Source organism: Anabrus simplex, chromosome 1 (genome assembly GCF_040414725.1).
Source record: "Anabrus simplex isolate iqAnaSimp1 chromosome 1, ASM4041472v1, whole genome shotgun sequence".
NCBI classification, from domain to species: domain Eukaryota; kingdom Metazoa; phylum Arthropoda; class Insecta; order Orthoptera; family Tettigoniidae; genus Anabrus; species Anabrus simplex.
In genome coordinates this window covers 1,095,516,123-1,095,539,568 of record NC_090265.1, presented here as the reverse complement: position 1 = coordinate 1,095,539,568, position 23,446 = coordinate 1,095,516,123, and the positions used below count along the sequence as shown (strand labels likewise).

Sequence of the window (23,446 nt, the reverse complement as noted above, 5' to 3'; positions counted from 1 at the left end):
TAACTGTAAGTATAATGTATGTTTCTGACATGATTAAATAAATAAATTTTCCAGCTAACTCACTTCTGGTTGCCAGTGTTTATCCACACTGTGCTAAGTTGGGCTCATCAGTTGGTAAATAGCACACCTACCAAGACCCATGGCTACTGCATACCGTTGAGGCCACTGTGTAGGCTACTTGTAGCCACTGGCAGTGCCAATGCATTATGAGAGACTGTCTCATTTTCAAAAATTGATGCCTGCCTGGCCATCAGATGATAAAGATGTTGATTCACTGTTCAATATATATGCTGAAAAACTGTTACAGAAGGCCCTGGAATAAGCAGGGAGCATTGTAGTGGGTGGAGAACCACTAAAGCCCATGCATGAAATATGTGCATGATGTGGTGGTATTAGCAGATTCAGAAAAAGATCTGCAAGTCATGTTGGAAAATAGAGAAAGAGTGGGCAAAGAGTTAAGAATGAAGGTCAACATTGGCAAGACTAAGGTGATGAGAGTAGCAAAGTAAGAAAATGCTGTTAATATAACACTACAAGGAAAGAAATTTGAATGAGTAAAATCATTCTGATATTTGGGGAATTTGGTAACATGGAATGGAAGCTGTACAGAAGAAGTACGAAGCAGAATATCTATGGGCAAAGAAGCTTTCAGAAAGGAGAGAGGGCTTTTGATGTCAAAACAATCCCTATTAATTTAAGAAAGAGGTTTGCAAAGTGTTTTGTGTGGAGTATGGCGTCATACACAGCTGAAACATGGACATTAAGAAAAAGACTCAAAAGTATTTGGAAAGTTTCTATATATGGTTGTGGAGAAGAATGGAAAAAGTGCAGTGGACTGATAAAGTGAGAAATGAAGACATGCTAAGAAAAGCAGGAGAAACACATGATGAAAATGTCCTGGCTGGGTCACATACTATGCAGAAACTGGGAACATACATCATTTTCAAAAATATATTTTTTTGAAAAGTACACCAATGAAATAGTACGTAAACGTATTGCATTGTGGTATGTTGCCTTGTTTTCTACCATTAAAAAAATATTTAATAGTGCCTTTCCGCAAGGCGAGTGGAACGGCCTCTGACGTAAGCGGCGCGCTGTGACGTCACGATCCAGTACCGCATGGAGCTCTACCAAATGGTAATACTAAATTCCCATGAAGGGAATTAGATATTTTTCCACCAATAGAGCATATCAAAAATCAGATCAAAAATTGGATATATGGCTTTTCAGGCGTTTGCTCTATTAACCAGCATTTCGTCTTAGGTCTGACACTAGACTCGTCAGAGTGGGATGTGTCAGACCCTACCCACTGATGCTGGGGTGTATGCAGGTGAACTTATCAGAAGCTTCTTATGTAGCACAGTCTGATAACTGCATACGGGAGACAAAACTCCACAATGGAATTAGCCGTTGTGCATCAGCCGTTGCTAAAAGCCGATTGTTTATTATTCATGATCGCGAATAACTTCGAAATGACAGAAGAAAGTTTCAAAACAGCACAGTCAGACAATCTACCATGTGTAGATGTCATCATTCTTGAAAAATGTGACTTTTGTGGCCGCAGAAATTCGCGGATAACAAGCAAGTTTGTAAGTGGCGTCTTTTATATACTTTTTTTTTTTTTTGCTAGGGGCTTTACGTCGCACCGACACAGATAGGTCTTATGGCGACGATGGGATAGGAAAGGCCTAGGAGTTGGAAGGAAGCGGCCGTGGCCTTGATTAAGGTACAGCCCCAGCATTTGCCTGGTGTGAAAATGGGAAACCACGGAAAACCATTTTCAGGGCTGCCGATAGTGGGATTCGAACCTACTATCTCCCGGATGCAAGCTCACAGCCGCGCGCCTCTACGCGCACGGCCAACTCGCCCGGTTTTATATACGTGCAATGTACTGTAACCCATAGTATTAGGATAACAACGAACCTGGATAGTAGACTGATTCCCCTATTAAAGAATAACATTACATTTTCGGGCTTTCAGCATTAGTAAAGTAAGAAATCGGATTTCAGCACTAACATAAACATATAGGTAGCATTATAGTACTAGTCCGCTTCTGTGGTGTAGTGGTTAATGTGTGCCACTCCCGGAGGCTCGGTTTCGATTCCCGGCTCTGCCATGAAAGTTGAAAACAAATAGTACGACGGCTGGAACGGTGTCTACTCAGCCTCAGGAGGTCAGCTGAGTAGAAGGGTTTCGAATCCCACCTCAGCCATCCTCGAAGTTGTTTTTCGTATTTTCCTACTTCTCCTCCAGGCACATAAGGCCACGGCCGTTTCCTTCCCTCTTCCTTGTCTATCCCTTCCGATCCTCCCATCCTCCAACAAGGCCCCTGTTGAGCATAACAGGTGAGGCCGCCTGGGCGAGGTAATGGCCCTCATCACCAGTTGCATCACCATACTCAAAGTCTCACGTTCCAGGACACTGCCCTTGAAGTGGTAGAGGTGAAATCCCTCGCTGAGTCCGAGAGAAAACCAACCCTGAAGGATAAACTGATTAAGAAAGAAAGAAAGAAGGAAAGAAAGAAAGGAAGGAAGAAAGAAAGAAAGATCATAGTACTATAGGGCTATAATCTATCATTCCCCAAAAAATATATATTTATGGTTGGGACAACTGGCCTACCCACTTCCGGGGCCCATGAAAGAGAATTAAATATCTTTGTGGAGGGAAAAAGTTAAACATGATAAAGATAAATATGACTACATCTAGTTTTCACAAGTCGGGCTGAGTGGTTCAGACGGTTGAGGTGCTGGCCTTCTGACCCCAACTTGGCAGGTTCGATCCTGGTTCAGTCCGGTGGTAGTTGAAGGTGCTCAAATACGTCAGCCTCGTGTCGGTAGATTTCCTGGCACGTAAAATAACTCCTGCAGGACTAAATTCCTGCACATCGGCATCTCCGAAAATCGTAGAAGTAGTTAGCGGGGCGTGAAGCCAATAACATTAATTACATTTGGCTTTTAACAAGCTGAGCATATCAGGAAAGAAAAGTGTCCTGGTGACATTTTAGTCGCTCAATACAGGAATATCTTTGGGTGCTGTGACTTTTACTTTTTTTTTTTTTTTTTTTGCTGTTTGCTTTACGTCACACCGTCACATATAGGTCTTATGGCGACGATGGGACAGGAAAGGCCTAGGAATGGGAACAAAGCGGCCGTGGCCTTAGGTACAGCCTCAGTATTTGCCTGGTGTGAAAATGGGAAACCACGGAAAACCATCTTCAGGGCTGCCGGCAGTGGGGTTCAAAACCCACTATCTCCCGGATGCGAGCTCACAGCTGCGCGCTCCTAACCGCACGGCCAACTCGCACGGTATTTTTACCCTTCGGTTTATTGACTTGGCTTGTATAACCTAAAACTTAGGCTAAGTTGGATAATATTTTAAACACCTACATCACTATTTTCACCTGTGTGCAATTATGTTATTTATTTCATTAATATTATGATAATTATTATAATTGAGCATTGTTAACTTATGAGACCCCAACAGACAAGCATTGGTTTTGAGTAGAGTTATACATTTGTTAAATTCACGTTGTTTCCTTTCATGATGTACACGCCTATTCTTTGTTACATTATAGAGTATTTAGATATAGCCTAAATTTCTTTACCAATTAAGCTCTTCAATAAAGACATACATAACTGTCCCATGCCAAGATACAATTAGAGCTGTCAAAATGGTTCATAACCCCTTTGATTTATTATCTTGACATGGATCACCCAAAACATAGGTTAGGTTTGGAGAATACTTTAATAATCAGCATTATTTAATGTACTGTTTATTACTTTCATATTCCAAGATGTAATTGAAGCATTTAAATAAAGCATCATACATTAAAATTTAAAGTTTTACCACTAGAACAGCTGACATGGAAAAGTGATTTGAAAATTCAAACAAATTCATCTTACGTTAAAATCTTCAAAAAAATAAACTGTAGACTTTTCCGATATATCACCAGCATTTCTCCGGCTCGCCAAAATCCATTTCTCCCTAGTTTTAGCGTCTTTGGAACATTTACAAACAATTTGTTTGGTACGGTATGCGATGTGCTATTGCACATCGGAACTCTACACCATTTATAAGTTTTCTGCCTCACTGTCTGCGCAGGATTCATTTTAAGTCTAAAATATACCACTCAGATTATTATCCAATATATAGACCTCGAATTTAACTATACCAGACACTAACGCAAAGTAGAAATACGCGAATTGTATCCTGCTTCTCACAGCACACTATGCGTTATTTCGTCTGCTAATTCAGTCAACCTGTACGATGACGTCAAACCAATGAGATCGCGTACTTGCGTGACGTGACATTTTCGTAGATTTTTATCATGTTTGGAGTTATTATTTGTACATTCTGATCACATTTTTGAATTCTGCATGAAATTTTGAATCAGATTAGCATATTTTTAATTAAAACCCCGGATCATGCATGTTCCCTATTGTCTTCAACAGTGAGTAATGCAGGAAAAATTGACAGAAGAAGAGGAAGAGCAAAAGGAAGTAGAAGGTTTGGAATGTTAACGGATGTTAAGCAAGGTAGAAGCTATGAAAAAAAGGTTCAGGACAGGGAATCATGGAGGATGTCTAGTTGATACCTGTCTCAAGACAGATTCACAGAAGAATTTATGCAGGTAGTCGTTTTCAAAGCCAGTTTCCTGGTCTGGAGGTAGCTTGACTGCCTCTCATCCGCAGGCCCGGGTTTGACTCCCGGCCACGTAAGGCATTTTTACATGGATATGAAGGCTGGTTCAAGGTCCACTCAGCCTACGTGATTACAATTTATTTTTTTATTTTTTTGCTAGCTGCTTACGTCACACCGACACAGATACATCTTATGGCGGCGATGGGACAGGAAAGGGCTAGGAGTGGGAAGGAAGCGGCCGTGGCCTTAATGAAGGTACAGCCCCAGCATTTGCCTGGTGTGAAAATGGGAAACCACGGAAAACCATTTTCAGGGCTGCTGACAGTGGGGTTCGAACCTACTATCTCCCGAATACTGGATACTGGCCGCACTTACGCGACTGCAGCTATCGAGCTCGGTGATTACAATTAACTGAGGAGCTATCTGACGGCAAGATGTCGACCCCAGTCTAGACAGCTAGGAATAACGGCCGAGAGGATTTCGCAGTGACCAAGAGTCACCTCATAATCTGTAGGCCATAGGGCTCAGCAGGGATCGCATGGTAGGCCAAGGCCCATTTAGGCTGTAGTTTGGTTTGGTCTGATTTACGAATTTTTGTACGATGTAAAATTATACAAACTCAGATCGAACGCACGGTGTTTGTACTCTGCGCTATGGCGGCTGCTTCAGCTGAACTAATGTCATGTGCGGCCGCCCTGCTTTAAGCATGCATACAATCTTATATGAAATCCTATCTTATGAAAGATGCTGTACAGCATTGTATATGGTGACCACATTCTGGCTGACGTGAGTTCAGCCACTGCAATGTTTCCGATTTCATTCGTAATGTTTTCTTTCAGTTTCTCCAATGTGCTCAATACACTTTTTCTTTCAGTTTACCCCACAAGTAAAAACCACACACTGTTAGATATGGAGGATGAGGGGGAAATAGACCAGCATTGATCTCACTGTCTACAAACACTTCCCAGATTGTAAGAAGGAAATCTTCTGCTGTATGAGCAGGGGCTGAATCTTGTTGAATCACACCAGGCAAATGCTGGGGCTCTATCTTAATTAAGGCCATGGCTGCTTCCTTCCCATTCCCAAGCCTTTCCCGTCCCATTATCGCCATAAGATCTATCTGTGTCGGTGCGACGTAAAGCAATTTGCAAATCTTGTTGAAACCATCCACATGCTTTTCCTTCTTCCATTAACTGATGAAAGAATGGCATCAAAATGTCATCTTGGTACCCCTCTGCATTAACCGTTGTCAAAACAAAAGGGGCCAATTATTAATCTATATAAATAAAGTTGTAGGGCGTCCGCTGTCTGTAATTTCCTTTGTTTTGCCAATTTTTCCGATTTTTATCCATTTTAGGTCAACTGATAGATCTCAACCAAACGTCATATTTAGAGCATACTCATCCCGAGGAAGGTTTCGATATTGTGCCATTTCACCGTTCTATATTTGCATCAGTAGGAACAAAAATGGAGTTCAAGCCATTAAAATGTAAATGTGAAAGCAACTAACATCGGTACGAACCGAAATGATAATCTTTTCAACAGGTAGTCACCGAAAGAACCCTACTTAGAAGGCTGTGAAAAAAGAATGACAGAAGCAGATTATTTAAACCGATTATTAAGAAAAAAGACTTCCATTAGAACATTCTTCATCATTCTGCACTACTGCAAGCAAGACAGAGTCGAGCAAAGAAAGAAATCAGCTTATCAGATTTAAAGATCAAATATTGACGGAGGATAAAATCCGCGGCAGCCCGCTCAGTGTCAACTTTAAAGATCAAATAACTGCGCGAAATTTAAAGACCAGCAAAAGGAGTTAGCAAGTCTGGTACAGCAATACGTCACGGCTGGACTTAGAAGTTTTATATTTGTCTGATACTGCATATCGTAGACAGCAGAGTCCAACCAGCTGTCAAGTGCATTTCTGATAAGCACGGAGAAATCACATTCGCTCCGCAAGCGAGAGAGTTTTTACCAATAATAGCATAATTAGAACTACTATATTGAGACTAATCGTCCCAGAGCACATTTTATTCTGATACCATAGGCATTACAAAACGAAGCTTAATTGAAAGATGACGACACTAAATAATACATTGTATTATTCTGTTCCAAGCGTACGAGAGACCACTATGATGTTGTAAAAGATCAAGGCAAAGACTACTCCGACTATGGTGGCGCTTCACGACGTTGATGACCCAGGAGGATTGAAAGTCAGCTGAGGAGACAAGATGGGCCCGATTACTTGAAGCAGAACCATGGAGCGAAGCCTACCATTCCCGATGACCAGAAGCGAGATGGCAAACAGGGTCCAATAAGCAAAGTTAAGTCCCCTATGAGTCGTTTTTCGTAAGTAGAAACCTTTATTTTTGGCTACGTGTTGATATGTTTTGTGACATTGTGCGTGCGTATAAATATATATCGAAGGGAGATTACATGGATGTAGGTATTCATCTAATGTTACTGTCAATTCCACATGTAGGCGTAATATACCAGTGAAAGCCGTTCTCAACATTATCAATGTGGTGTGAGAGGAGGTAATAGATATTTTTAATCATTATCAGTGGAGTGTTCAAGTGTTATATGAGTGTCAACATACAAGTGTGATGGCTTTATCGGAATAGCAAGTTAAGAGATCGTGTTTAGGGAATGTCTGGGACGAAATGTAGTAATACAGCTTAGTATTATGATACACTTTTCTTTGACACTATGACGGTAAGATTAATGTTATTATATGTGAAGGTTACGGCACATATGCATCATATTTAATGAGATGGGGTGCTTGTAATGCATTGATATGGATATTACGTGATATCTGGAATGGTAAATGGTGAATGAAATAGTAATATAAGCAGATGTTCAGTTGTGATGGTGACATTTATTTTTATTTGAGAGGTTGGTCATAGTAGTCTTCTGTGAGATGTTATGTGCAAATTATGCATTCTAAGATATATATTGAAATGTACTGCTTTCAATTACTGTTTTTATTCCCAGATACACTCATAGTAGGTTAGGATACGATCTCAATGCCATCAACACAGTGTTGTTTTGAGTATTTAGGATCATCAAATGAGCCAGGAAGCTAGTAATGATAATATTTAGGCCTTCACTGAGTTATTTATGACCATTTTCAAGTACTCCCACACTTGATAACCTAATTTCTGATTTTCTGTGAGCATGTTGACACATCACTGGTGACTTAGTCATTCATATACGGATTTTTAGATGAAGGTAGAGTCTTCTAACATGCCAGTTTTTCCCCTTGTGGTATAATTTGTTAGAAATTCAATGAAATACACTTGGCAATGCTACATTCAGCCAGATACGCACTTAAATTAAATTTTAACCTGGATTAAGGTAATAATTGTGTGAATTAACCACATAAGCCATATGATAGTATTATTTTGAAATCAATCACGACTTAGAGCGGACCTGAGTTTGCTTATATGGAGATCGGATTCTATGAAACATGAAGATAAAGGGAGAATTCAAGCATATTATTTAACTGAAGTCCTTAGAAAACAGACATTGCTTTCCCATATGTTTTTCTACTGTGTATGGACACAGATATTAGGTTTAGCCCAAAGTGACATTCGTTTCACCAGTCATATTTGAGTTAAAGGTTAAATGACAGAACTTTAAATGACTTCGAGGAGCAATTCAGCTCAGAGAAGAGATTCCAAATCTTAATGAATTATTTATTTGGCAATTTACACTGCGTTCTACATTCTGTTAAAAGACTATAATCTGGAATGATGTATATATTAATGAATGTAATGTTTTTTCATTTTTAACCAATTAGATGCATCTAATTCTTACAACTCTATTTAGTATGTTTTACTTAATATTTTTAATTTTTCAACTGATTCTTGGAACATTATTTATATATTACTTAGATTTTCAACAGGCCAAGATATTAATGAATCGATAATTATGGCCTAGATTTCAGCTACTTATTACAAGTTTTCCAAACTTACTTTTTTATCTCAACTTAACTGTAACCGATTGAAATACTTACAACATTACGAAGCTACCTACGTTGTGCGAGACATTTTCAACGAGATGTTAGGTAACATTTCCTTAGTATTTGGACTGAATATTCAATAAATGTTGAATAGTGAAACTTCATAGTTCTTTTAATGCCTACTTAGTATATAGAACTATATGTAAGACTATAATAACTTATTTTTACTTGCGATTTCGTTGGCGACGCATGTGAATTAGTTGAAATACTGTATTGACCTGATATATTTGCGATTAATTTGGCGACGGGCAAGAATGGTATCTGACTGATAGCGTATAGGAGACGTCCTTCTGCGAAGGTTGAGATTTACCATAGTCCATCGGCGTACTTTCTCAAGCGGAACCCATAGCCTGGCAACATTAATCAGATAGAATCATTTATATCAAGAGCTAGTCTGGATCTCATGTATCCTCACCTGGACGCGGGAATGGTGCAATATGCAGATGTCTAAAAATGTCTGAATAGACATTTATAGGTTTATAGGAAAACCAGAACCGTTTTCTTCCATTTTTCCTTACACTATTGATTTCTGTAAAATCCATGGACTATATGTAAAACGTCCCTTCATTATAAATAAGTTTTTTTAATGTACATAATTTTGCTTATTCTTTAAATGACGGAGAAACATGCTATTTTCTGTGGGTCTCATGCTCTGCACTGAGTGCCCGATAGACCGACAATGAACCTACAGGTTACCATGGCAATGTCTTTGACCGCAGGGAAGCAACATGTTGCCATTTTCATCATCATTCCTGTAAACTAGTGGTTGTTTCTTGGGTAGAAAGCAAGAGAGACGTTAATTGGCAATTTTGCGGGATATTGGCGGAAAACCGTTGGAGGTTACAATTGTCCTCCGACAGCACTACGGGCGTTGTTAATATTTGAAAAATACTGGGAGTGTAGCCCATTATTTCACACCGTAAGGTGTTTTCTAGTATTTCCTATCATTTTTACTGTATTTCTATTCTACTTCTGTTGACCGCTTTAATTTCTTGCCTCTGCCTTGCCTCTTTAGGTTTAAGTCATCCTCTTATCTGTTTATCTAAGAATCCACGCACCTAAATTTCTCCTCGGTTGCTGCCTTCTTATATCCGTAACTCATGCCATCACAATTTATTGAGGGGTATTGTATTTTCCAATACATCCACCTGGTATTTACTTGTTTGTCCTATCCGACTGTCCTCAGTTATAATCCCATTTCCTGTTAATTTCAACTTTCTTAACTCTATTACTTTCTTCCTTAATTTATCCGTATGTAAGCAATTGCTAATCCCAAAACCTGGAGGACACTGTTCTTTGAGGAAAAATTCCAAGCTGTTCAAATGTATAACTTTTGACCCTGGAAAATATTGAAATATGGATGCATTTTAATGACTGTGCAGACCTTGGTTTCGGGGTAGCTTTTAAAACTGATAGCACAATTGCAGTTCATTTTGGAGAGATCTACAGCTATGGTTCCATGATTTATTGTCCTGTTTCGATTATTGATACGTTAGATAGCGCTGCATTTCTTGATTATAATCAAACATCTCCAACTCGATTGTGACTGGCATTAGGAAAAGGGGCCTGCCTTTATAATGAAAACTCCATCTCTACTGTAAATGGTGGTTGCAAAGTGAGCCTGCCATTATAGTAGAAACTCCGAACTCGATTGTGATGGCAGTAGGGAATGTGGCCTGCCATTATTGTCAATACTTCTCCGATGCCTTACACCGGAAACAATGTATGGCGTCCTCCCTGTTTTGTTTTTCGGATAGCGCTAAGAGACATGCAGTTTGATATAATCTTACTCACTGTCTTTACAGTAATTTACGGAGAAATCCGTATACAATGTAGACTACCGTAGCGAAGCACGAGTAGATTTGCTAGTCTTGCACAAAGAGCATACCAAACACCAATCTTCCTATCATAATTAGGTACTTCATAAACACCATTAGGACTTTCTGCACACCAATAGTAAGAGTTATGACTATTCACACGACCATTAAAATGAAACCAGAACTTTTGCAGTGCAGAGTACAAACACCGTGCGTTCGGTCTGGGTTTATACGAGAGACCCTTTATATATTTAATTGTGCTGATTTTAATTTGTTCCCAATTTTCTGTTCCTCCGTATTGTATGCTATTTTGCGTAGTCCCTCCAACACAGAACATCGAGGTTCCACTGTACTCGGCTAATAACTTATGCGAAAGATTTTGAGAATAACTCAGTACGGAGTTAACAGACCAGTCGGAGAAATTCTGATACAGAACGATCAAAGCAATACAGAAATGCATTGTAAATTGAATGGAACTAACAGCTATTTTAAATACATTTCTTATATAGTTCAAGAAAAACGCAGGGAATTTAACTTGGAAACTCACATTGCATTTGTTGAATTTAAGAAAGCCTTTGACCTAGTTAACAGGAACAGACTTCTTAATATCTTAGCAGAAGATAATGCCCCATAACAGTTAACAGATAACATATACAACATGTACAGTTACAACCTTATTGCAGAAGAGTTAGGTAATCATCAGACTGAATGGGAACCGATCGGCAGAGGTGTGAGACAAGGTTGTGGACTTTCTCCTTCGTTGTTCATAATCTATATGAACAACGTAATGCAGGAATGGAGGCATGAAAGGAATGGATCAATCCCAGTCAGCAGATATCTCACACATTTAGATGCCATACTCTTTGCTGATGATGTTGCATTGGTAGCATCATCAGAAGATGATCTTCAGTGGTCAGTATTAATCTCCAGAAAGTCTCTTCAAACTTCGACATGATCATTTTCACCACAAAAGAGCAAAATAATGGCCTTTAAGGGGAAGGACCCTATCCCCGGTAAAATCTGTTTAGATAATAACATTTTTGAAAGAGTCAACGAATTCAATTATCTGGGATACAATTTTATCTTAGCAAGGGAAAATTGATATCTCTGCAAAAATAACCAAATCTACCAGAACAACAGGAACCATAAATCACATAATGAAGCCATCTCTTGTCCAAAAACACACTCGCTTATGTCTTTATAACACTTTAGCTAGACCAACCCTATGCTACGGCAGTGAGGCATGGACAATAAGAACTCAAGGCATTTCCAGAATAACAACACGTGAAATGACGTTCATGAGCAAAACAGCAGGTTATACAAAATGGGATCATATAAGAAATGAAGATGTGCTTAATGGACTGAATGTGAAACCAGTAATCAATTACATCTATGATTAGCAAGAAAACTGGAAACGTCACATCCAAAGGATGGAATCTGGAAGACTACAAAAGGAGACCCTACGCTAACAACCAAGAGGACAGAGATTTATAGGACGTCCAATGAAGTGATGGAAAGAAAATGCAAGACCGTAACGGGCCACATGGCCCAATACTTGGAAGGATGATAATGATGATGATGACATAACCTCTCCTGCCCAAAGGCCAACCTCACCTTCCTGGGAAGAACGAAACTGTTCCCACGAGTCACGGCGGTATAACCGTTACATCAATTATGGAGGAAATGCTGTAATTTCAGCTAGTCCATTAGCTGAGAGGTGGCAGCCCCACCAATGGTCTTATTCTTCAGGCTAGCAAGCCGTCGGAAGGACATTTGACTGCTTTCAAGTCTTGTAAAAAGGAAAATGCAAGACTGTAACGGGACACATGGCACAATACTCAGAAGGAAGATGATGATATAGCTCAAGACAGAAGGAAAAGTGAGGAAACTCAAAAGGCTTAGTCATCATCATCATCATCATCATCATCATCAATGTCCCACTCCAGTCGCCCGGGCGTGGTTAAGGCTTAAAGTACTGGTTAGATAGTTAAATTAATAAACTTCATTGTCCGTTTGTATTGAACCAAGATTACAACTTTTATTATAATTTGGGTCCACCTTTTATGTATGGAATAAGGTGGACCCAAATTATAATAAAAGTTGTAATACTGGTTAGATATCTGAAATACAGTTATTAGAGGCAAGGTGATGATATAATTTCAAGGAAACGCATATAATGCAAACAAATGCTCATAAAACAAGTGTTAAACTTACTGATGCTGTAAGATTCATAAAATTGTACACTTTCTGCAAGACCAAGATGACAGTTTTGAAGTTTCCTTCAGGCAGACACTGACGAACATACGTCTCATAATCCTGTAATCAGAAAGTAACAAGAGTCCGTAAATAATATCTTGACATATAGTTTAACTGACAGTCGGTATTCATAACCTTGTTACTACACAGCATGCGAACACATAGTTCTACAAATAGCAAATAATATTACACAGATTGTGGAAGTCACATCTTCTTCTTAGCATTCTAATTAAACACACAACAGTCAGCATGGAAATGGAGCTGGTAGTGAAAATAATGCCGTATCTTATAAATAAAGTTGTAAGGGGTCTGGTGCATGTATTATCCGCACACTTTATTGGTGCATTTGTGTACGGGGGTGAGGAGTAAGGAGGGAGCTGTCCCGGTATCGATAGTGCTGCCTAGTGCTGCCAACTGAACGAAAATGAAATCTGAATTGAATGGAGAATATGATCGATCGATATGAAATTTCTGAACCGTTGTCATCTTAAGCCAACAACTATGTCACATACACATTATATAACATTATAAAACATTTCTCGATGCGAATCTTGTTCCTAGCATGAATTCTATACTTTGGCTTTGTTGTGTAAACAACAGTACTAGTACGTAAAGTGTACGCCAGATGTCGCACAACGATGCTTAAGCGATTCATAGTTTGTGTTTCAAAGGTTGCCAGTACGAATCTCGAAGATCACCGAGGTCGACTGATTCAGCACTAGGGTGTAAATGCACTAAGATAAAGTGTGCGGATAATAATATAATTTATTTCACAATATTTTGATATATTTGTTTTAGATCAACTCAAGATCGTATCTGTAGTTTTTAGCTTTTGTGTTTCATTGCTTTTTTTGTCTGTTTGTTCCACCATCACGGGTAAACAACTGAACAGATCTCAACCAAGCTTCAAATTTAGAGTTTACTCATCCAGGAGCAGCTTTCGATATGCATACCATTTAAAAATCACTGAATAGACTGGGGATTTATAGAAAGATCAAAAGAGATTTTTTCAATTTTCTCTTACACTATTAATTATATATCAACCAAACTTCACATTTTGAGTCTACTCATCCAAGAACAGGTTTCGATTTGCATATTATTTAAAAATCACTGAACAGACTGGGCGTTTATAGGAAGACCAGAAGAGTTTTTAGTTTTTTTTCTTAGACTATTGATTATATCCCGACCAAATTTATTATTTAGAGTCAATACTCATCAAGGAACAGGCTTCGATACGCATATTATTTAAAAAACACTCATCAGACTGGAGGTTTACAGGAATCATATGATATAAACTTCATGGTTTTGATCCGTATTGAATTGTGAAAACAATAATAATTATTAAATTAATGTCATAATGGTCCACCTTTTCAATACTATAATATGCAATATTATTGAATTACATTACTAAACTAGGGACTAGTTTCGGCCTTGCCTGGCCATCTTCAGCGTTAATGTAATACAGCCATCTTCAGCCTTAATGTAATACATCTAATAACTAAACAAATGTACAAACACACAATTGACATAAAACTAATGTACAAACACACAACATTAAAATCTGGGATTAACTATGTGTAAAATCTGAAAAATAAATTAGGCTCTAAATTCTTAGTATCTGGAGTGTGCTCATCATCCAGACTCTTTCTTGTATTAATATTCACAGAACTGTTAGCTCCATCACTGCTAATCATTACAATCATTCAATTCCCATTTTGCAATTGACTTGTGACCAGTGGAAACACAAAATGAGACTTCAAAAAACAAATAGTAATTGCTGGGCGATGAACCAATTTATCTGGCTCTATGCTCAATATGTTTCTCTTTGGTATTAGGACCACGTTAAGCTCCTCTGTCCAAGGGGCACCGTGTCTTCTCTTCGGTTGCTCGTCTCGGTTTAGCCCGTTCGTCAATATTTTCTTGCGGAAGAGATCTCTGTTAAGGGCGTCTTCAGCCGAGATATGTAGCATTGCAGGTCTTCTTTGGTATTTCTAAACCAGGGAATTGTGGTTTTGGGGTTTGGATCAAAAAAGTGAAAGATTTCTTTAGTTAACTTTCTTCCGTCCATTCTTTTCAGATGACCGTAAAATCGTGCCCGCCTTTTTTCTGACTGTGTCGGTAATTTTCTCTATTTTGCTGTAGACTTCCTTGTTGGATCTCTTTTGATGGATTCCATTTCTGTCCTTTGATCCCAAGATTCCTCTCACAATTTTGCGTTCTCTTTCCTCCAGTTCTTCAAGAAGTCCTTTGTTGGCATTTAGAGACAGGGTTTCGGCTGCATATAGAACTACTGGCTTCAGAACTGTTTCATAGTGACGTATCTTGGTGTTTTGGGAAAGGCATTTTTTGTTGTAGATTGTGCGGGATGTTTGGTAGGCTATTTCCAGTTTGCGTACTCGCTCCTGAAGTGCTTCTTTGTCCAGTCCATTTTTCATGATGATCTCACCCAGGTATTTGAATTTGTCTACTCAGGTGATGTCCCCGTATTTTGTATGGAGTTTTGGTGGAGCCTCTTTGATGTTAGTCATTACTTCTGTTTTCTCAAACGATATTTGCAAACCAGTTTGTTTGGCAACTTCCTTTAAAATTTCAACTTGATCTCTAGCGGTTTCTATGTCGTTTGAGAGAACAGCAATATCATCGGCATCTGTTGCGATCCCCTTGGATTTGGTTCCTATTCTCAATGGACTGTAGTTGGTTTCCTGTAATCTCACCCGCCAGGTTCTGATGATCTTTTCAAGAACACAGTTGAAGAGTATCGGGGATAGCCCATCACCTTGTCGGACTCCTGTTTTGATGTCAAAGGAATGCGAGAGACATCCATAGAACTTCACCTTGGATTTTGTATTGGTCAGGGTGGCTCTAATTAATGCCAACAGTTTCAAATCAACTCCAAATTCATTTAAGATGTTTAGCAGGACTTCCCGGTCAATGGAGTCGTATGCTTTCTTAAAGTCCACAAAGACAGACACATACTGCTTGGACCTTAGTGTACAATATCTGATGATCGTTTTGAGATTGTGGATCTGTTCAGCTGTTGCACGACCTTTTCTGAACCCTCCTTGGTATTCACCTATTTGATGTTTGACTTGTGCTTCCAAACGCTCCAGGATGGCAAGTGATAGAATTTTGTAAGTCACGGGTAGCAAAGATATTCCTCTGTAGTTGTTGATGTTCTTCATGCTGCCTTTTTTGTGTAATGGATGGATCAAAGCTATTTTCCAATCTTCGTTTAGGGTCTCCTTGTTCCAAATTTCTTCTATTTGCTTTTGCAAGATATCAAGTGATTCCTCTGGGGCATATTTCCATAGTTCTGCTACTACTGAGTCTTCCCCCGGCGCTTTGTTATTTTTGAGACGGGCAATGTGGAGCTTGATTTCATATCTGTCGGGTGGTCTGGAATCAGGGTACCTCAGTAAGGGTTCCTTGGTCCCAATGGCGCTTTGCGGTTTAGAGCAATTACGTAAATTCTTGAAGTAATCTGCCAGAATGCTGCAATTTTCTTCATTTGACGTCGCCAGTGTGCCGTCCTTTCGCTCAAAGCATAGAGATGGTGGTTTATAGCCAGTGAGTTTGCATTTGAAGGCTCTGTAGTACTCTCTGCTTTCATTCTTCCCAAAGTTTTGTTCTATCTTTTCAATGAGAGATTTTTCGTATTTACGCTTCTCAGTTCTGAACACCCTAGCTGCTTGGGCACGTTGGGTTTTGTAGGTTTCCCAATCATTTTCTGATTTCGTAGAGTAATACTGTTTCCACGCATTGAGTCTTTCTCGGAGGACTGATTCGCAGGTACCATTCCACCAGGCATGCTTTTTGCTTCTCTTGATTTCTGCAACATCTTTGGCGGCCTTAACAAGGAGACTTTTGGTGTTGTTCAAGTCACAGTCATTTGGTCTAGCCTTCTCCTGGAACTCCTCGACCCTTTGCCGAAGTTTATCACTGTCAGAGCGTGTTATCTGTTTGGTTGTCTTCCTTGTGTTTGCGGGAATTGGTTTGAATTTGATATGAGACATATAATGATCTGAGGCCACATTGATGCCTTTCTTTACCTTGACATTCATAATCTCAGGGCTGTTTCTCCTGGAGATTGCAACATGATCAATTTGGAACTCTCCGAGAGCTTGGACGGGAGAACGCCAAGTCATTTGCTTTCTGGGTAGATACGTTAAATTTGAATAATTATGAGACTTTACCTATCATTGCGTGTGTCGTACTACCATTCATAAAATTACGCACTGTTTTCTTTTAAGTGACTCACAGTTTCTAGCCCCATCATCATTTTATATTGCTTCTTATACCGATCCAGAGTTCACTTAATCTGTTTCTTTTTCATATGCATTGTTTTTCATGTTTTTTATGTTTTGATCGGCTGACGATGACCTGGACTATGGTCGAAACCAGTCCCAATTCTAATTACTATTATACAAGAATGTAATCACTAGGGAGCGGATTTTTATGTGCTAAAAATGTGAAAAAAATTTATTTTTTATGTGATGAAAAACTTTAAAACATGATAAAAAATTGAAATTATTTTCCTGTAAATATCACGTAACTACTCACGCTCAAGAAATAAATAAGTATAATGTTTTGTATTAGAATATGGTGCTACCAAACGTGCTCCTTAAGGCAAAATGGTGTCTGTGTATGGAAACGTGCTGTATGGTATATTCATTTTTGATACGCCAGAGTAGATATTATGAATGGTTATTTTTTTAAAGGTAATGTTTTGTTTAAATATGGCAAAAGCAACCTATCATCTTTGAAAAAATAGTACCAGTTCGTACTCACCCATCACACGCTGGAATATTAGTTGCTAGAAGTAGTCTCAGAATTGCAGTGAACAACAAAGGTCATCTCCAAATTGTCCATCACAAATGTATGCCGATTATCTCTAAAGAACGCCTTATACTGCGAAAACGATCGCTCCACATCACAGGAAGTCAGACGAGCGTAGTTAAAGAGAGGAATGTCACCAACAATAACGCCATCAATTTCGCCAACATGAGCACCCTCTAATACACTAGAAATTTGGCACATTGTTTGAAATCCTCTGTTTTTCCTGAACAAATTTTGATATTTGACCTTTAACAGTCTCTGTACCTGCCAAGCCGGGAGTGAATCTAATTTATTTTCAACAGCGCGCACTTCCTTCACTGTTTCAGACAACAGGTTAGTGGATTTTTCAAGTATGTCTATAGTTTTACACAAGAAGCTTAGATTGGCAGATATAAACGCCAAATCATTTTTCAAAGAGCTGTCTTTTAGTATCTCTTGAAGAATCTCAATTGACGACGCGTCGTTTTTATCTAGCACGTTCACAACGGATGCAAAACTTTCGAAATTGTCTGCGTAGTATACCACAGCGCTAAGCCAGGTACCCCACCGCGTAACAATAGGCAGAGGAGGAAGCGCAAGATCCGGGTTTCTCTCTCTAAAGAGATCGATTCTTGAGGGTGCTTTTACAAAGACCTTTTTGCCATTAGACACTAATTTATCCACTTGAGGATACTGAGCCCGCACAGTTTCACATAACCTGTGTAGAGCATGAACAACGCAAGTTACGTGTATCATTTTCGGAAAGCTCACAGAAAGGTCTTCGGCTGCCTTTTTCAAGTAAGGAAAAGCAATACATGGTCGTATTTTATACCTTTTGGCCAAAGTAAGTGCATGGCTTCATTGAATAACCTAGGTACAGTGACATGGTTTGCAGCAAGCATTTCTTTACACGCTAGCAAATAAGAACGTTTGCAAGCAGTTTTGTCATTCTTCAACACACCAACTACAACATTTCCTACTTTTCTGCCACTTGAATCAGTGGTTTCGTCAATGCTCACCCACAGTTTTTCGCCATCACATACTGCCCGAATTCTCTGTAAAGTTTCTTCGTAACATTTTGGGAGATAGTTTTTCCTTAATGTGGATTCGTCTGGAGGCTCAAAATTAATGTACTTTGTTGGGAAATTTCTCAGTCCCGAATTATTTATTTTACCAAGAGGAATGTCGGCGCAAACAAATGCTCTGCACACATTTAAATAATACTGGGAATATTTAGATGGGCCTGCATTTGAAGTAACTGGTTCAGCTATTAGTAATTGTCGCGAACGCACACGCGAAGCAGCCGCAGTATGCTTATTTCCAGACAAATGCTGGATTAATTGAGAACGTTGATCTGCACTTACTGTTTTACCACACGGTTGGCAAAATAATACTTTTCCATCGGTAGTGAAAATGCTTTTAAATTCCACTACATATTGTTGAAGACGCGACCTTGTACTCGACTTCGCTTTTGGCATTATTTTGCAGGTTACGACACACGCATTTACGGTGAATCACTGTTTCAATAAAAAGAATAGCAGCGTACACTGAAGGAAATATTTCTTATAAATCCATACAAAATCACACAACCACGAGAATGATATATGGACCCAAACAGCTAACCTTACTCTTAGGAGTGATGAAATTCCACTACCTAATGGTGGGGCAATATTAGTCCGAGTTTCCCATGTCGTAACGGAATTACGTCACCTTATCTCTCCGTGATTGCCTTTTGCTGATATTCTATAAACAAAATCCGAGAGGGTTGACTCATAAAGAGTTGGAATGACATCATGCATGGAAACATCTTGTGCAGCAAATCAAATCGCTGTCTAAATGTAACGACGTAGCCAGTGACCAGCAAGTTTTAGAACTTATGGAGGGAAGTCCATAAATATCCGAAACATTCAGATACATTATGTTAAATACACTGTTAAAAACAATACCGTAATCGTAAAATGAAAATATGAACATTGTTTTATAACACAGAAGCATTTTAAATTTTATTGATCAACAAATTTTGCTGATTTATGTGCTTATTATAGATTTTCTTAAAATATGTATTTACATTTAAAAAATGTGAAAATATGTGTTTTTATGTGAAATAAGATTCAGTTTTTACACTTGGGGATGCACAATAGGAGTAATGAACTTCGTAACTTGCGTTAAAACTTACGCAAAAAAAATATGTAATTACATAAAAATCCGCTCCCTACTAACCACTACATTTCTTTCTCTTATGTATTGAATAGGTTGAACCTCTTTTTCAATTATTCAATTTTAACGTTAATACTTTCAATACGGAACAATGAAATTTTTATCTTTAAATTTTTCTGGGTAGATGGCGAAAGTGGGTCGACATGACTTGCAGGTTGTGATTTTTGCAAATGGACACCAGTCTTTTGCCGTTGGGATTGGTTCTTTTGTGAGCAGGGTAATTTCCTATAACTTTCTTGTACTTCTGTTCACGACCTAGTTGGGCATTGAAGTCACCCAAAAGAAGCTTGATATGCTGTTTGGGGATTTTGTTTAATTTTTCATCCAGTAGGTCCCAGAAATTATCAACTTCGTCTGGATCAGACTTGTTCTTATCATTTGTAGGAGCATGTGCGTTTAACTAGGGCGTAGGTTTTGTTCGCGCATTTAATTGTGAGTATAGACAATCTGTCATTCACAGGTTCGAAATTTGCAACCGATTTAAGGATATTGGTTCTATTCCAAGCATCACAGCTCCATTGAGGATTCCTCTTTGCGCTTTGCTCTTGAAAAATCGGTAGCCTTCGGATTAAAAAATCTCTTCATCTGGGTACCTTGTTTCCTGTAGGGCCGTTATGGATATATGATTTTCGTGAAGAGCTTTGGTGAGGGTTTTCAGCTTGCCAGTTTGTGTAAGTGAATTTATGTTGAAAGCTGCTAGAAAGGTTTTAGATTTTGGTCTGAGTTTTTGACTCTTCGGGGTACACTGAGACGCTCCGACTCGTCTCTTGCATGATGTCAAGTCTCCCCCAGAATCCGAACGAGACTCGTGCGCCGTGGCGTTCATGACGAGGGATTTATCCAAAGATTTACCCCCTGGGGTATGTTTCTTGAAATGTTGAAATGTTGTGCCATCATGCTTTTTGCTTTGGACGGGTACCCATCCTTTTACAACTAGGGTTGTTAGCCCTAGAGGTTGCCTCAAGATGTTTTCTGGCTTCTGGTCATTTACCAGTCTTCGCCGTAACTCTGGCAAGGGACCAGTTTTTTTTTTTTTTTCACAGTGGTATTTTTTTCCCCTACTACCCTCTGACTCTGCTGGTGGCAGAGCCAGCGAGCTTCCCCAATTTCAATGGGATGCGCCCGATGGAGGTAACCGGTAATTCCCCACATGGGCTTTATTATTATTATTATTATTATTATTATTATTATTATTATTATTATTATTATTCATTTTCCACTAATTTTAGGTACAACTTAGGGATGGTGAATGGAGAAAGGGCATAGCCCCACATACACAAAAGTGCCTCCATCACAACTTAAAATTATAATATTCAAATATACAATTACATTCTACATAGTGTTCTTATATACAGTTACCGTATTTTTTTTTTAGTCACCTCCGTACAGGCCATGAAGACCCTTGGAAGAGTGGAAGGTAAAGGCTTCCACCATTGTTAACCTCGGCACGTGATGGGGTACAGTGGTTAGCTCTATGCCCGGCTGCCTTTGCCGCCAAGAATTAACCTGGTACTCATTTGTGGTGCAGGCTGAGTGAACCTCAGGGCCATATGCACCTCCGGAAGTGGAAATCTCGTTTCTTAAATTTTACGACTTCCTGACGGGGATTACAAGCTGTCCATTTCATGACCGTATCGATAAATATAATCAAGAACTTAGTAAAATAACCACCTAATCGATACTTTATTATTGTCTCAGGCAAAACTGAATATAAATTAGCACTTACAGGACATGTTTCTACCACTTAGTGGTCCTCTTCAGCTGTATAAAGAAAGAATTGAGAAGAAAAAACATGTCCTGTAAGTGCTAATTTATATTCAATTTTGCCTGAGGCAATAATAAAGTATCGATTAGGTGGTTATTTTACTAACTTCTTGATTCCTGACGGGGATTCAAACCCACGTCCTTCCGGCCGAACTCAGCACGCCTTTACCGCCTCGGCCAGGCAGCCCCTAGTTACCGTATTTACATAGGCATATTTACATAATACTCACAAGACCTCTCTCTCTCTCTCTCTCATCCCCACATGTACTTTAGATAGGCCGGCTCACTCATAACCAATTACAGTCTCACTTATTCGGGATCCCATAATGTTATGTACAGAAGGTTTTGTTATATATACATCCTTTTTACGTCTTTACAAAAAAATTCTGCAGGTAGTTCTTTTATCTGTGGTGGGAGTTCATTCCATAGCCGAGCAGAACGAATAAAGAAGCCACTCTGATATGATGCTGTTCTTGCAAATGGAGGGATAAGGGACACACCTCGACCTCTTTGAGGGGAACGATAGTTCAGCTGTAAGCGGTTGAAAGGGTTTATATGAATGTTACCTGCGAGGGATTTTCTCAGAAAAGCAATATCTATTTGTTTACAGAGGGTTGTTATGGAGGGCAGTGACCTGGCTGTATTTAAATGACCATGTTGAGTAATTAGTCATTCTGCTCGGCGTTGAACTCCCTCTAGTTTCATCATGTTCTCCACTGTAGTAGGGTGCCAGGAAGGAAGCCCGTATAACAGTATTGGCCGTACTAATGACAAATAGGCTGTCTGAACTGCTTTCTTCCTGGCTCCCAGTAGAGATCTGCGGATGAATACCAGGACTCTGTATGCTTTGCACCTTATTTCCTCAACATGCTTGTTCCATTTTAAATTGCTGCAAATGTGAACGCCAAGCAATTTTATTGAGGTACAAGGCATCAGGGTTTTATCACACAGTGAAATTTCGTGTTGTAACTGTGATCTTGTTCTAGTTAAGTGGATATATTTACATTTCTGTACATTTATAGACATTCTATTTATTTTGCACTAAAGAACCACATTATCCAGATCTGACTGTAACTTACTTACGTCGTTCTCATTGCGAATGGCTCTGTAAATGATGGTGTCATCAGCGTACTGTGCCATAGAAGACTATACACAACCTGGCAGATCCAGCATAAATATGTACAGAAGCGGCCCTATCACACTACCTTGAATCCTTATCTGAGCTATGTGCACTTTGGTACGGCCACTTCTGGTTTCTCAATTTTGACTTGGTTGTAACTTCCCTGGACTCTGACAGATGGCGACCTCACAACATCTGTCACTGAAAATTTCTCTTTCCACCGGATAGTTACATACTTTTCTTGACTTGACTTTTTCTGTGGAGTTGTGCAGAACAATGGGCCCCATGTATCTCAGTCCAGCTTTTCTGTCCTACAGAAACTGTTTAAACATTCAAATATGATTGATTTGCCTTTCGCCCTGTTGGTAGGCCTGCTTCTACCTACATAGTCTGTTACTCACGGTAAATGGTATTCTTGTTCTTATATTTTTCTGGTTTATTGTAATTGGGTTTCTTATTACCCTCTTGTGTGGGCAATCTGCCTTATTTAATGTTTTGATATTCTGATTCTATATATGTGTGGTTGTTCTAACTTTGAACGGAAGATGCATTCTTCGATGCTTGCCTGTTTGTGTGTGTATTATGCGGCCATGCTATCCATAAGTTCTGATATGTGTGCACTCCATACATACATTTTCTCTCCAGTTATACTTGTAACTTGTCGCAACAGGGTATTATTCATCCTGCACGGGTTCGATACTGCTGATGCTTAGAGGGAGTGCTATGTTTGCATTTCTCCAGTTGTTGGAATGATTTTATGGCACACATATCGCACTACTGTGAATTCTTTAT

The 23,446-nt window shown here is 39.1% G+C and overlaps 1 protein-coding gene across 1 annotated transcript in view; it reads right to left on the bottom strand.

The window, feature by feature from the left end:
* The window catches only part of wapl (wings apart-like), a 292,449-nt gene that overhangs the window by 6,107 nt on the left and 262,896 nt on the right, over nt 1–23,446 (bottom strand). Inside the window, exon 14 of the mRNA XM_067150459.2 lies at nt 12,697–12,798. Within this exon, the coding sequence (XP_067006560.1) occupies nt 12,697–12,798 (102 nt within the window). The remainder of the gene's footprint in view (nt 1–12,696; nt 12,799–23,446) is intronic.